The sequence below is a fragment of the Callospermophilus lateralis genome, chromosome 9 (genome assembly GCF_048772815.1).
Source record: "Callospermophilus lateralis isolate mCalLat2 chromosome 9, mCalLat2.hap1, whole genome shotgun sequence".
Classification (NCBI taxonomy): Eukaryota; Metazoa; Chordata; class Mammalia; order Rodentia; family Sciuridae; genus Callospermophilus; species Callospermophilus lateralis.
In genome coordinates, this window is record NC_135313.1 from 53,995,798 (window position 1) to 54,009,328 (window position 13,531).

Here is a 13,531-nt window from a genome sequence, read left to right on the forward strand (position 1 = left end):
TGCACATGCGTTTTCTGCTTCTAAAATTTGATATGCCTATACACTTCTGGGTATTTTATATTTGCAAATATGTTGGGTTAAAAATAATTTTAAATTTTTTATATTAGTGTAATGCCAATATTGTATTACATTAATGCTACTGGAATTCAGTTGTTTTCTGTGTATCAAAATTTTATCATATTTTATCCACTTGCATTAGGTCATTAAACAGAGTTGCTCAATTTACTTAAGGTACAATTATCTGAAAATTCATTTCTCCTGCTGACTCTTATGAACTGCAGAAAGACAAAAAAAAAAAAAAAAAAAAAAAAAAAAAAAAACAGTATCATCCCTGGTAATGGTATAAAACAATTTACATCACATGGGACAGTAATCTATTTAAGGAAGATTTAAATAGAAAGAAAAAATGCTTTGACTGGGGAAAAAAGGCAAAAAGGATACATCAAAGCAACCAACCAAAACCTAATTTGGGGATCTAAAACTCTGGGCAATTCTACCATAGTGAAGTTACATTATCTGCATTAGAATAACATTATGAAATTGTTATTCTGGCATTTGCTGCAAAGAACTCCCTAAACTCAAATGTACAAGGATTTAAAGGTTCAGACTAGCTACAAGAAGGCCAAAATTTCATAAACTTGCTAAGTGAATAATAATAGAATAAAACACATAAATGACAGAAATAAAACAAGGCAGAACTAGAGAATTTCATGATGAACATTTAGACTTAGCAGTGCCCAAAGCTGTGCTTGTGTTATCTGTGCCAGTATCATTCCCACAGTTATTTGGGGTTGTACATCTTTTTAAGTTTAATTTTGAATGTACCTGCATGTTTGCTACATCTCTCAGCAGTGCTAAAGATAAGTTACTTATCTGTGTAGCCTAACTACACCAATGTCATTGAATGTATACGCTGGTACAGAAATATGTTTGTTTTATTAAGTAAATGAAGTATTTGCTGTGAAAAATGTGTTCTTTGAGGTCATCATTTATCTCTGTGTTCATGTTCTCTATATGTCTGTATGTTAGAATATTTTTCTTTTGCTTTAGTTTAGATTCAGGTTAAATTATATTTAGATGAATTTTAAAAAAACAGCACAGTATGAATATAGGCTAGGTTTTTTTTTTGAGTCTCATTTCCTTGGGGGGATATTGCTTTTGCCATTTTATTTTGTAAAATAATCTAAAAAGGATCCCCCTTTGACTTGCTTCCTAATTGTTACTGTTTTACACAAAGAAGGAAAGTATGTCTTCAGCTGAGGGATCTACAGGCATTCCTTTGTGTAGACTTCCCAAGCTGGTGTTCCATTGTTAGAATACTATATTATAGAATGCTTGTCCATTTCACAAGCGACTAATCCACGATTTTGAAAGTCTGCTTTAAGAGACCTAAATATCTTTGTTTTTAATAAAATGTTTAATGTTTGACTAAAGCTGTGGAATAATCTTTATTTCTTTTGAGAAGGGCTGAGAGAAGGAAGCAATGCCTTTAAATTTTAACTGTTAACTTGGCCCATTAACCTTGTCTTGATCTGTGATGTTTGCCTGCGTGAGAGGGATACTGGACAGCATTTCAAAAATGACAAAAGGTTCTCCAAATGATTAAAGTTTTTCTGGAGGTAGGAGAATCTGCAGCCAAATGCTGGGTTCCTGTGTCCGTTACACATTGCTCAAATTTGCATGGGCAATTACACAGGGGGATGGCGTCAATGCAGGGCCGCCAGCCACACTGACGCTATACAATTACACCATGGCTTCGGTGCTTAAACTTTAAAATTCTTACACCATTGTGCCTGTTGTATTAGAACAAACTGCAGCAAATGATCCAAAGGCAATTCAAATGACTGGAGAGGAGGTGCCCGGGGAAGGAGAGGGAAAAGGTGCAGAGGGGCCCACTACTGGCCAGTGTAGGCAATCACCAGGAAACCTCTGGCTTTTTTTGTGCTTTGCAGTCTGTGATTTTAAAGTGGGGCCAACAATAAGTATCCCTCAATTCACGAAAGAGCTGTGAGGGTTAATGAGGGAAGTTAGGCAAAGCAGGCCTGGTACTGAAAGTACTGTATAAACACAGGGACTTAGAGTAGCTCTTTGTTTGGATGACTGGTTATTTTAAAATGCCAGTATCCACAGTTTTGCCTTCTCTGATAATCCCTTTTATAAATCACAATGCTATTGTGTTCTCCCTCATAATTTAGAGAATAATGCCTATAAACCCCCAAATACAAGCTATTTGATCAAAAGTGAAGTAATTCAAGAAGGAAATCTATTTAAAATATCAATAAGATGGAACTAGCAGTGGAAGGGAAGCTCCTAATAGGGTGAAATGTCTCAACATCTATGCATAAATATTCCCAAATGTTGATTCAGCATACAATGTTTTCAAAAGTCTTAAACTACCGAACAGATGCGCCTTCAAAATTCAGCCAACTACATTATCAATTTGGCACTAATTTATTCTTTTCTTCCCTGTTCACAGTGAGAAATGGGTTTGGGGGAATATGAATGCAAGGTAACTGAGCTCCCAAACTAGCCATCCTGAAAAAATGGTTGGGAATCAAAGGGGAAAAGAAATAACAAATGGAAAATGATTTTGCAGAAGGACTTCCTTTATCAAGGAAGATGTTTGCCCACAGCTGCGGTTGAAATACTCATGAATTACTAATGTTTAACAACAGGAAGCAGTCCCATTTGCAGAAAAAATAAAAAATAAAAAAATATACCTCCTAACTAGCTTTAAAAGAAAATGTCAGATACATTATACAAACAAATAGACTATGGGATTTGATTACCTCCTATTTTGGCAAACAGAACATCAACATGCTAACAATTAAACATTATGCTTTTAGCTCCGATGTGTTTTACTTAAATTGAACCTTTCTACATGGTAAACACGCCTCCTTTTATGCAGCAAAATCTACCCTGAGACTCACACAATTTTCTCAATCCCTAATCCCTTTCTACAAGTCTGTAATTCACTTTATTACAATCACTTTCCTATTGTTTGAAATAAAATGATGCCCTTGCTTTTTAATTATGCTTCAGCTTTTCAAGATTCTATTGCAAACAAAAATATAAAAATCTTTTATATTTCAAAATATTCCACTTAGCTTATTGCTTTCTAGAATTATTTCGATTGTTAATTAAAGGGCCTTCTTTCACCTATCTCCTCCCCGCCCCCAAAAAACCCCAATCTATTCCCCAACTGCCTATTAGTGACTAAATAAAAATCATTCTATCACAGCAGCAGTGATGGTCATGCCAATTTCACAGTGTGATTGGTGCACTCATTTCATTTTGAAAATGACCCTGCCCTCCATCTGTCTAAACTGTCTGTCCTGTTTTTTTTCAAGCCAGGGCTCTGGAGCAGCATCAGATGAAATAAGGAGGGAGATAAAGAATAACCTCTTTTCTGCCCAGTTCAGCTGCTGTGCTCACAGATAGGTACCACTGGAAAGAAGGAGAGCTCCAAATAATTCCTGTAGAGATCAAGAAATTTGATGGAAAATAAATCATCCTTCTAGTTTTCATACAATATTTAAGAAGTCATTTAAAAGTGAATGTTTTCATGATGTAAAGACATTTCTGCAAATCAGAAATACTAAATATATAAAAGGATATTCTTGTTTTTGCATTTGTGATCTTACCTTAATAGCAACTTACCCAAGGTCATTTTCCACATGTAAGGATTTTAAAATACTGAGCTTAAATTTCCAAGGGACAAAGGTCAGGAAGCCAGCTATCTATGAAGGAGAAGCCATTCACACCCTCTTTATTAGGACCAAAACTAGTCACCACACTCCACCAAATGTATCTCACCAGTTTAAGACCTGAAAGATGCATGAGGAGATATGGTTGAAAGATGTCTCAGAAAAGAATTATAGTAGTATTACTCAGCTGTTTTTTGTGGGGAACCTGGGTAAGACAGCCCCTTTCAACTCTCTGAAATAGGAAGGAGATTGTCCCTCTCTTGATATTGATGCATTGGGAGGCTCAAAATCTGGTTCCACCCAGAAAAACACAACTCTGCCAATTCTCAGCATGAGAAAAAATGCATAAATAAATACATAAAGTCAGTCATTTTATGAAATAATCAACTTGACACCTAATGAAGTTGCTTCCTTGTGATACTAGACGACTAGTTACTACATGATTCTCACTAACTACTTTTTAACATCTGCTAGTAGCTGAAATTGAAGATGAAGGTTCAAAATGTACTGTCCAGCATGATCATTTTAATGGAGAGAAAAAAACCCCACTAATGTCCCTCATACACACTTCACACCAAAGACTGGGCCCTTACAAACTTTATAGGAGATTATGGATTAGGTTATTCACCACTCACAATTTCCTATGGAATTTGCCTGCTGAACATCATGGTTTAGCTTCTACCTACCTGGGCATGTTTGTAGCCCACAATTTTTCCATCAGTATATACAGATTACAGGATAATTATAGGATTAGAAGTAATCTATGAAAATAAGGTATAATAGAGCTCCATACAATATTATAGAGTTGCTTCTGAAATGTAAATACAGAAAAGATTTATGAGAGCAATACCATTGGGCAGTTAATCGACTTGCATTACAGTCTTTAATTATATAGCAAAGACATACATTTATCTGAATCATATGTATCTTGAGTACTAGGGAGAACAATGAAGATCATAGAAGACATCAGTCTTTTATTACAGGGAAAGTTGGAGGACCAGGGCAAAGGATACAGCCAAGTTTAAATGCCTACATATACTCAGTAATATTTGGTTCTTCGTGTGGGGGGTGGGAGCAGCAGGTGGAAATGCTTGGATATATATTTCATCCTAGGAAGTACCAATTAACATTCACAGCACTTCTTTCTTTAATCAAAAAAGCACTGGAAACTGCCAGACTCCCGGAGGCGGCAGGACTCTTGTTTTGAAGAAGTGGACATTCAAGGCATGAAAACAATCGACTCTAATTATCCAGAATTCCAGCTTTTCCATCCATTCCTATCATTAAAAAAAAGTGAAGGGGCTGGAGTTGTGGCTTAGTGGTAGAGCACTTGCTTCACAAGTGTGAGGCACTGGGTTCAATTCTAGCACCACATAAAAAATAAATAAAGGCATTGAGTCCACACACAACTAAAAAAAGAAAGAAAGAAAGTAACAAAAAAAAGAAAGAAAGAAAATAACAAAAAAAAAAAGAAAGAAAGAAACTGAAACTACACAAATGGTATACAACACAGTGTGCATGTCTCAAACACTGGAAGGACATTGGGTCCTAAATATTCCTCCATTTCTCCAGATACCGAGGTGACAACAGAGAAAATAACCCTCAATTTAACTACGAGGGGATGTGTAAGCACACAATACATTTTGTGAGCTCTTTTCTTGTTAAGAAACCAAACCAATAAAAGCACAGGAGAAAAGAGAGATCACAGCACAGCCCCCAAAAATTGTAATTGAGGAAGAAACTACCCTTCCCAGAATGCAGCGCGGCACGCCTCAAGATGCCGCGCGACTAAAGCTGTGCATGACGGGAAATGGAGTTTAGGCAGCGGAACGGCCTGAAGAACTTCCTGTCGGTTGCCGGATCCTGCTACTCCTCAGTACGGAGCCATCCAAGGCATCAGAAATCAAGTGACTCCTGTCAGTGCTTCCTTTTTATTGTTAACGGGCCGAGATAGATTTCCTAACAGACTTCCGCTTCCGGCGAACTTGTTGCCTAGGAAACCAGCAAGCACCTTAATCCAGGCAGTTATGGCGGGGCTGAGCAGCACGCAGATCCCCGACGGGGAGTTCACCGCCGTCGTGTACCGGCTCATCCGCGACTCCCGCTACGCCGAGGCGGTGCAGCTGCTGGGCGCAGAGCTGCAGCGGAGCCCCAGGAGCCGCGCCGGCCTGTCGCTGCTGGGTTACTGCTACTACCGCCTGCAGGAGTTCGCGCTGGCCGCAGAGTGCTATGAGCAGCTGGGCCAGCTGCACCCAGAACTCGAGCAGTACCGCCTGTATCAGGCCCAGGCCCTGTACAAGGCCGGCCTTTATCCAGAGGCCACGCGGGTGGCCTTCCTCCTCCTGGACAATCCCACCTACCACAGTCGGGTCCTCCGCCTGCAAGCCGCTATCAAGTACAGTGAGGGTGACCTGCCAGGGGCCAGGAGCCTGGTGGAGCAGCTGCTGAGTGGGGAAGGGGGAGAAGAGAGTGGAAGTGAGAATGAGCCTGATGGTCAGATCAACCTGGGTTGTTTGCTGTACAAGGAAGGACACTATGAAGCTGCCTGTACCAAGTTCTTTGCGGCCTTGCAGGCTTCAGGTTACCAGCCTGACCTTTCCTATAACCTGGCACTGGCTTATTACAGTAACAGGCACTATGCCTCGGCTCTGAAGCATATTGCCGACATTATTGAGCATGGGATCCGTCAGCACCCAGAGCTTGGTGTGGGCATGACCACGGAGGGCATTGATATTCGCAGTGTTGGCAACACTTTAGTCCTCCACCAGACTGCTCTGGTGGAAGCCTTCAACCTCAAGGCAGCCATAGAATACCAGCTGAGAAACTATGAGATAGCCCAAGAAACCCTCACTGATATGCCACCTAGGGCAGAGGAAGAATTGGACCCTGTGACCCTGCACAACCAGGCACTCATGAATATGGATGCCAAGCCTACAGAAGGGTTTGAGAAACTACAGTTTCTACTCCAACAGAACCCCTTCCCCCCAGAGACTTTTGGCAATCTTTTGCTGCTCTACTGTAAATATGAGTATTTTGACCTGGCAGCAGATGTCCTAGCAGAAAATGCCCATTTGACTTATAAATTCCTCACACCCTATCTCTATGACTTCTTGGATGCCCTGATCACTTGCCAGACAGCTCCTGAAGAAGCTTTCATTAAGCTTGATGGCCTAGCAGGGATGCTGACTGAGCAGCTTCGAAGACTCACCAAACAAGTACAGGAAGCAAGACACAGTAGAGATGAAGAAACTGTCAAAAAGGCAGTGAATGAATATGATGACACTCTTGAGAAATATATTCCTGTATTGATGGCCCAGGCAAAGATCTACTGGAATCTTGAAAATTATTCGATGGTAGAAAAGATTTTCCGCAAATCTGTGGAATTCTGTAATGACCATGATGTGTGGAAGTTGAATGTGGCCCATGTTCTGTTCATGCAGGAGAACAAATACAAAGAAGCCATTGGTTTCTATGAACCCATCGTCAAGAAGCACTATGATAACATCCTGAATGTCAGTGCTATTGTATTAGCTAACCTCTGTGTTTCCTATATTATGACAAGTCAAAATGAAGAAGCAGAGGAGCTGATGAGAAAGATTGAAAAGGAGGAAGAGCAGCTATCCTATGATGACCCGGACAGGAAAATCTACCATCTCTGCATTGTGAATTTGGTGATAGGAACACTTTATTGTGCCAAAGGAAATTATGACTTTGGTATCTCTCGAGTTATCAAAAGCTTGGAACCATACAATAAAAAGCTAGGAACTGATACCTGGTATTATGCCAAAAGATGCTTCCTGTCCTTATTAGAAAACATGTCAAAGCACATGATAGTGCTTCGAGACAATGTTATTCAAGAATGTGTGCAGTTTTTAGAACACTGTGAACTTTATGGCAAAAACATACCTGCTGTTATAGAACAACCTCTTGAAGAAGAAAGAATACATATTGGGAAGAACACAGTCACATATGAATCTAGACAGTTAAAAGCTTTGATATATGAGATTATAGGATGGAATCTATAGATAATGAATTTTATCATAAAGGCTATTATTTTTATCTCACATTCTGTTTTATCCCTGGTTTTTGGCATCTTTACACTTGCTATATGTTGAACATTGTACACGTTAAAACAACAAGATTCAGCTTTTGTGCAACTTCACATAATATTATTTAATAAAACCTTTTCAAACCTAGAAGGATTTATGAAAAAAAAATCAAAGCTGAATGTGGGGGGCATTTACATCTAATAATGTTTGTAATATCTGTGTTCTCTCTGTGTCTTTCACTTTTTTTTTCTACTTATTATATCTTTACAGAGTCCCTCATCCAGGGACTAAGCAGTATTAAGTCCAGAACTGAGTTAATATATAGTTTATCTGGGATTTAAGTCATTTCATGGTTGTGCGTTGTACTCCTTCTTCCAGAATTAAGGTGTATAACACAGGTTTTGCATAACCTAAGATATTTCAGCAGTTTTCTGATAGAGGTAATGCTTTGTCCAACAACAAAAAATGTTGCTAATGTTTTTTCTTAGAATGTACAGAATTCAGTGGGAAATCTTGTGCCCTAAAAAAATTATGATGCTATGATAACGGACATAATAAAGAATTCACGAAAAACAATTGTTTTCTTTTACTCAATTTCTTCATAACTTTAATAAATGAATGTAAGATGTAATCTTACCATTCACAAATTACTTTTAGTAGTAATTCATAATAGAAGTAGTATTTCTCAATTCCTCCATATTTGTTGCATATTAAGAAATGTTAATGCCAGGCATGTTGGTATACACCTGTGATCCCAGCAGCTCAGGAGGGTGAGACATCAACACAAGATTGAGGTAAGCCTCAGCTACTTACCCTAAACAATTTAGCAAGACCTGATCTTAAAATATTAAAAGGGATGGGGATGTAGTTCAGTGGTTAAGTTCCCCAGGTTAAAGCCTTAGTGCCAAAAAATAAAGTCCACTTTTTAAAAAAATAAATATTAGTGCCCAGGTTTCCCTCCTGTAGCTTCTTGGAAAAGGAAAAATATTCCGCACTATTACTATGACCTCATCAAATTACTCTCCTACTCATACCACAGATAAAATTGTCCATCAATTGATTTTGAAAACATGTACTACCATTTTGTTCAGTGGATTTCATATCCACAAACTTGACAATTGTTTATTCAGGTTCTCAGTGTGATAATGTATTCATTCTTCTAAAGTTTTTCATTTTTTACAAACCACAAGAGCTTCACTATTTTGTTCAACCCTATGTCCGTTGCTCTTCATAATTGCAAATGCCACTGTATCTGGCATAGACAAGATCAAAAGTATTAAACTGAGTCAAGAAATTGCTGGTCTTCAAAGTTTTTGGTCTACAAAATCAGTAATTTCTCATAGTTTAACCATACAGTCTTTTTTGTTAGTTTTTTTCTGAAAACAAATATAAGTAGAAAATACTTATAATAAGTAGAAAACAAACAAAAAACCTAACTATTGCTAAATAATGATGCTTTTTACCTTCCAGAAGGAACCACTTAGCAATTTGGTTACCCAGAAGAAGAATGACTCCTATAGGTCCTCTATGACCACTTTAGATGTCCAAATTACATATGTAGACAATTTGGCTTTGACAACTATTGCATATTTTGTAATTTATGTCATTTTTAAACTGTACTAAGCTGTTCCCATTTCCACAGGCGATGTGATGATTCCATATTTAAAAGAAACACTGACGGGACTTTGTTACATATTCGAGGAAATTTTAACAGGCCAAAGTGTAAGAAAACTGCAACTTTGCAGTTTCAAGCCCTTTCACCTACCAAAAATCAACTTCCGGTGCACATACCGAAAAAGAGTTTCACATACTTCCGGTTCCGGTGGTCTGGTTGCCTAGGAAACCAGCAAGCACCTTAATCCAGGCAGTTATGGCAGGGCTGAGCAGCACGCAGATCCCCGACGGGGAGTTCACCGCCGTCGTGTACCGGCTCATCCGCGACTCCCGCTACGCCGAGGCGGTGCAGCTGCTGGGCGCAGAGCTGCAGCGGAGCCCCAGGAGCCGCGCCGGCCTGTCGCTGCTGGGTTACTGCTACTACCGCCTGCAGGAGTTCGCGCTGGCCGCAGAGTGCTATGAGCAGCTGGGCCAGCTGCACCCAGAACTCGAGCAGTACCGCCTGTATCAGGCCCAGGCCCTGTACAAGGCCGGCCTTTATCCAGAGGCCACGCGGGTGGCCTTCCTCCTCCTGGACAATCCCACCTACCACAGTCGGGTCCTCCGCCTGCAAGCCGCTATCAAGTACAGTGAGGGTGACCTGCCAGGGGCCAGGAGCCTGGTGGAGCAGCTGCTGAGTGAGGAAGGGGGAGACGAGAGTGGAAGTGAGAATGAACCTGATGGTCAGGTCAACCTGGGTTGTTTGCTGTACAAGGAGGGACACTATGAAGCTGCCTGTGCCAAGTTCTTTTCGGCCCTGCAGGCTTCAGGCTACCAGTCTGACCTTTCCTACAACCTGGCACTGGCCTATTACAGTAACAGGCATTATGCCCCGGCTCTGAAGCATATTGCCAACATTATTGCCCGTGGTATCCGTCAGCACCCAGAGCTTGGTGTGGGCATGACCACGGAGGGCATTGATATTCGCAGTGTTGGCAACACTTTAGTCCTCCACCAGACTGCTCTGGTGGAAGCCTTCAACCTCAAGGCAGCCATAGAATACCAGCTGAGAAACTATGAGGCAGCCCAGGAAGCTCTCACTGACATGCCACCTAGGGCAGAGGAAGAATTGGACCCTGTGACCCTGCACAACCAGGCACTCATGAATATGGATGCCAAGCCTACAGAAGGGTTTGAGAAACTACAGTTTCTACTCCAACAGAACCCCTTCCCCCCAGAGACTTTTGGCAATCTTTTGCTGCTCTACTGTAAATATGAGTATTTTGACCTGGCAGCAGATGTCCTAGCAGAAAATGCCCATTTGACTTATAAATTCCTCACACCCTATCTCTATGACTTCTTGGATGCCCTGATCACTTGCCAGACAGCTCCTGAAGAAGCTTTCATTAAGCTTGATGGCCTAGCAGGGATGCTGACTGAGCAGCTTCGAAGACTCACCAAACAAGTACAGGAAGCAAGACACAATAGAGAGGATGAAGTTGTCATAAAGGCAGTGAATGAATATGATGACACTCTTGAGAAATATATTCCTGTATTGATGGCCCAGGCAAAGATCTACTGGAATCTTGAAAATTATTCGATGGTAGAAAAGATTTTCCGCAAATCTGTGGAATTCTGTAATGACCATGATGTGTGGAAGTTGAATGTGGCCCATGTTCTGTTCATGCAGGAGAACAAATACAAAGAAGCCATTGGTTTCTATGAACCCATCGTCAAGAAGCACTATGATAACATCCTGAATGTCAGTGCTATTGTATTAGCTAACCTCTGTGTTTCCTATATTATGACAAGTCAAAATGAAGAAGCAGAGGAGCTGATGAGAAAGATTGAAAAGGAGGAAGAGCAGCTATCCTATGATGACCCGGACAGGAAAATCTACCATCTCTGCATTGTGAATTTGGTGATAGGAACACTTTATTGTGCCAAAGGAAATTATGACTTTGGTATCTCTCGAGTTATCAAAAGCTTGGAACCTTACAGTAAAAAGCTAGGAACTGATACCTGGTATTATGCCAAAAGATGCTTCCTGTCCTTATTAGAAAACATGTCAAAGCACATGATAGTGCTTCGAGACAATGTTATTCAAGAATGTGTGCAGTTTTTAGAACACTGTGAACTTTATGGCAAAAACATACCTGCTGTTATAGAACAACCTCTTGAAGAAGAAAGAATGCATATTGGGAAGAACACAGTCACATATGAGTCCAGACAGTTAAAAGCTTTGATTTATGAGATTATAGGATGGAATGTGTAGTTACAGTTACAGCTGGTTATGCTTTTCATGAAAATTGCTTTGTTATTTATATTTCACACACTTTTTTATTCATCCATTCCAGTTTCATATTGAACTTTGTACTTTCAAAATTGTAATACCAAATGTTAAATTTGCATAGCTTTTCCAATTAATTAATATGGACTTGCAGTGTGAGGTTAATAATTTCTCCGTAATCCTGCATCACTAGATTGCCTAAAGTAAATATTACTTCAATGACATCTTTCTATAAGCAAGTAATCCTAAATAGCAGTTGGTTTTCAGTTTTGGGCTGTTGAAAAGGGTATCGCATTAACCTATAAACTATTTTGAGTGGGTGTCTTTTGGGTCCGGTATTGACTGAAATGTAAAAGGCTATCTCACATATAGATCATTTCTCAAGTCAGCAAATAAAGACAAATTTTTCCCATCTCAGGATAATCTGTTTCTTCAATAAATCTTAACTCTTTACCTATATGCCTCCAGTTGTTTTTAGTCCTTTAACTTTTTAGGTCCTCACAAAGTCCAATTTGGACCTTTCTAAGCCTTTTTAAAAGTAAAATTTCAAGTACTGTTCAGTGACTTAATTTTTCTTTCACAATTTTATTTGTTCTTAAATTTGATAAGCATCATTTTACTTTCTGCTGTTTGTTTTCCAAAATTGATTTTATATCCTTGTGAATACTAACAAATATTAAGTGTGGAAGCTTTCCAATGTTTTCACTGTAGGGATAAATAACACTTGAACTAAGGATGAAAAAGGCTAAATCATAAGGTCCAGACCTACAATAGTCTGTATATCTAAAGAAAATAATTTACATCTTGGGGGCTTATAGTCATTTGTACTACTAGATGCTTTAAGCTCTTTATAATTAGTTTTGCCTATAGTATCTGATTCTGTTGAAGCCATAGAAGAAATTTGCTTTTCTTCTTTTATGATTTGTATATATTAACACATCGGTCAGGAAATGGAATATATAACTGCATTTCAAATGACTATTTTCTTGTATTTTGTTTTACAGTAATTGTTAACCCATAAGGTAAATGTTTCTTATGGTAGTGTTAAATACAATAGCATAGTAATTGCTATTAAGAAATTGGGATCTTTGCCCTATTGGAGTTTTTGATTGCAACTCCAACTACAAATTTTTAGATGGAAATCCCTTTTCTGTATTATGGTTTGCATAAATTATAAATTTTGTAAATATTTACAAAACTATAAAATTCTTTAACCTCCTCTTTTATATGTCTTGGTTCAGGAAGGGGGAGATTTGTTTTTAATCCTTCCCTAAAATGATAAACCACCCTTCAGGAGTTTTATTGACAGGCTATTATAATGTGCAGCATTCTTGAAATAATTAGAGCCTCCCTTGCCCCTAAGGTGAAGGCCTCCAGCTGCCAGTCTGCCAGATACTTAGAAACAGAAAAACAGGTGAAGTGAAGATGTAATGGTGGTTTAGCTACGTGATTTACTTTACAATCCAGCTTACGTCTCCTTCATGTCCAAATTTTAGTAGTTAATCAAATGTCTACTGTCATTAACAGAATGGAAGTAATGGATAGCAGAGTGGAAGTAACAGATGCCAGGGCTATTTCTGTAACTAGCTCACCAAATCAAATCATCGGTCTTTACGCACTTGTTTTATTTAATAAAAGAAGGATGGGTTGTGTAGACTTTCAAGAAGGACAAAGCCACAGAGAACAGGAGGACGACCTCCAGTTCATAAAGCTTTCTCTTGGAGTATTTTCCTGCCTTCAAGAGTTTATTTAAGAGATAGTAGTGTTTACTGCTGCAGAATGTATCACAAGATAAGAAATGAAAAATCTATCTTCTTACCAACCCCCTTTCTTTCCCTTTTTTTTAATCTTCTCTTTTTGTCAATAATAGACACTTCTCTGATAGCTGGCAG

General features: G+C 39.1%; 2 protein-coding genes across 2 annotated transcripts; both read left to right on the plus strand.

Moving 5' to 3' along the window:
- Window positions 1–5,602: 5,602 nt before the first annotated feature.
- Window positions 5,603–8,300, plus strand: LOC143407055 (intraflagellar transport protein 70A). Its single transcript, XM_076866132.1, has one exon. The coding sequence runs from the start codon at window positions 5,735–5,737 to the stop codon at window positions 7,730–7,732; it is 1,998 nt and encodes a 665-aa protein (XP_076722247.1). The 5' UTR covers window positions 5,603–5,734; the 3' UTR covers window positions 7,733–8,300.
- Window positions 8,301–9,626: 1,326 nt separating this feature from the next.
- On the plus strand, window positions 9,627–11,624 carry LOC143407139 (intraflagellar transport protein 70A2). Its single transcript, XM_076866282.1, has one exon. The coding sequence runs from the start codon at window positions 9,627–9,629 to the stop codon at window positions 11,622–11,624; it is 1,998 nt and encodes a 665-aa protein (XP_076722397.1).
- Window positions 11,625–13,531: the final 1,907 nt, after the last annotated feature.

Excerpts from the sequence above, each read along its gene's own strand:
- LOC143407055 (XM_076866132.1), top strand. The coding sequence starts at position 5,735 with ATGGCGGGGCTGAGCAGCACGCAGATCCCCGACGGGGAGTTCACCGCC.
- LOC143407139 (XM_076866282.1), top strand. The coding sequence starts at position 9,627 with ATGGCAGGGCTGAGCAGCACGCAGATCCCCGACGGGGAGTTCACCGCC.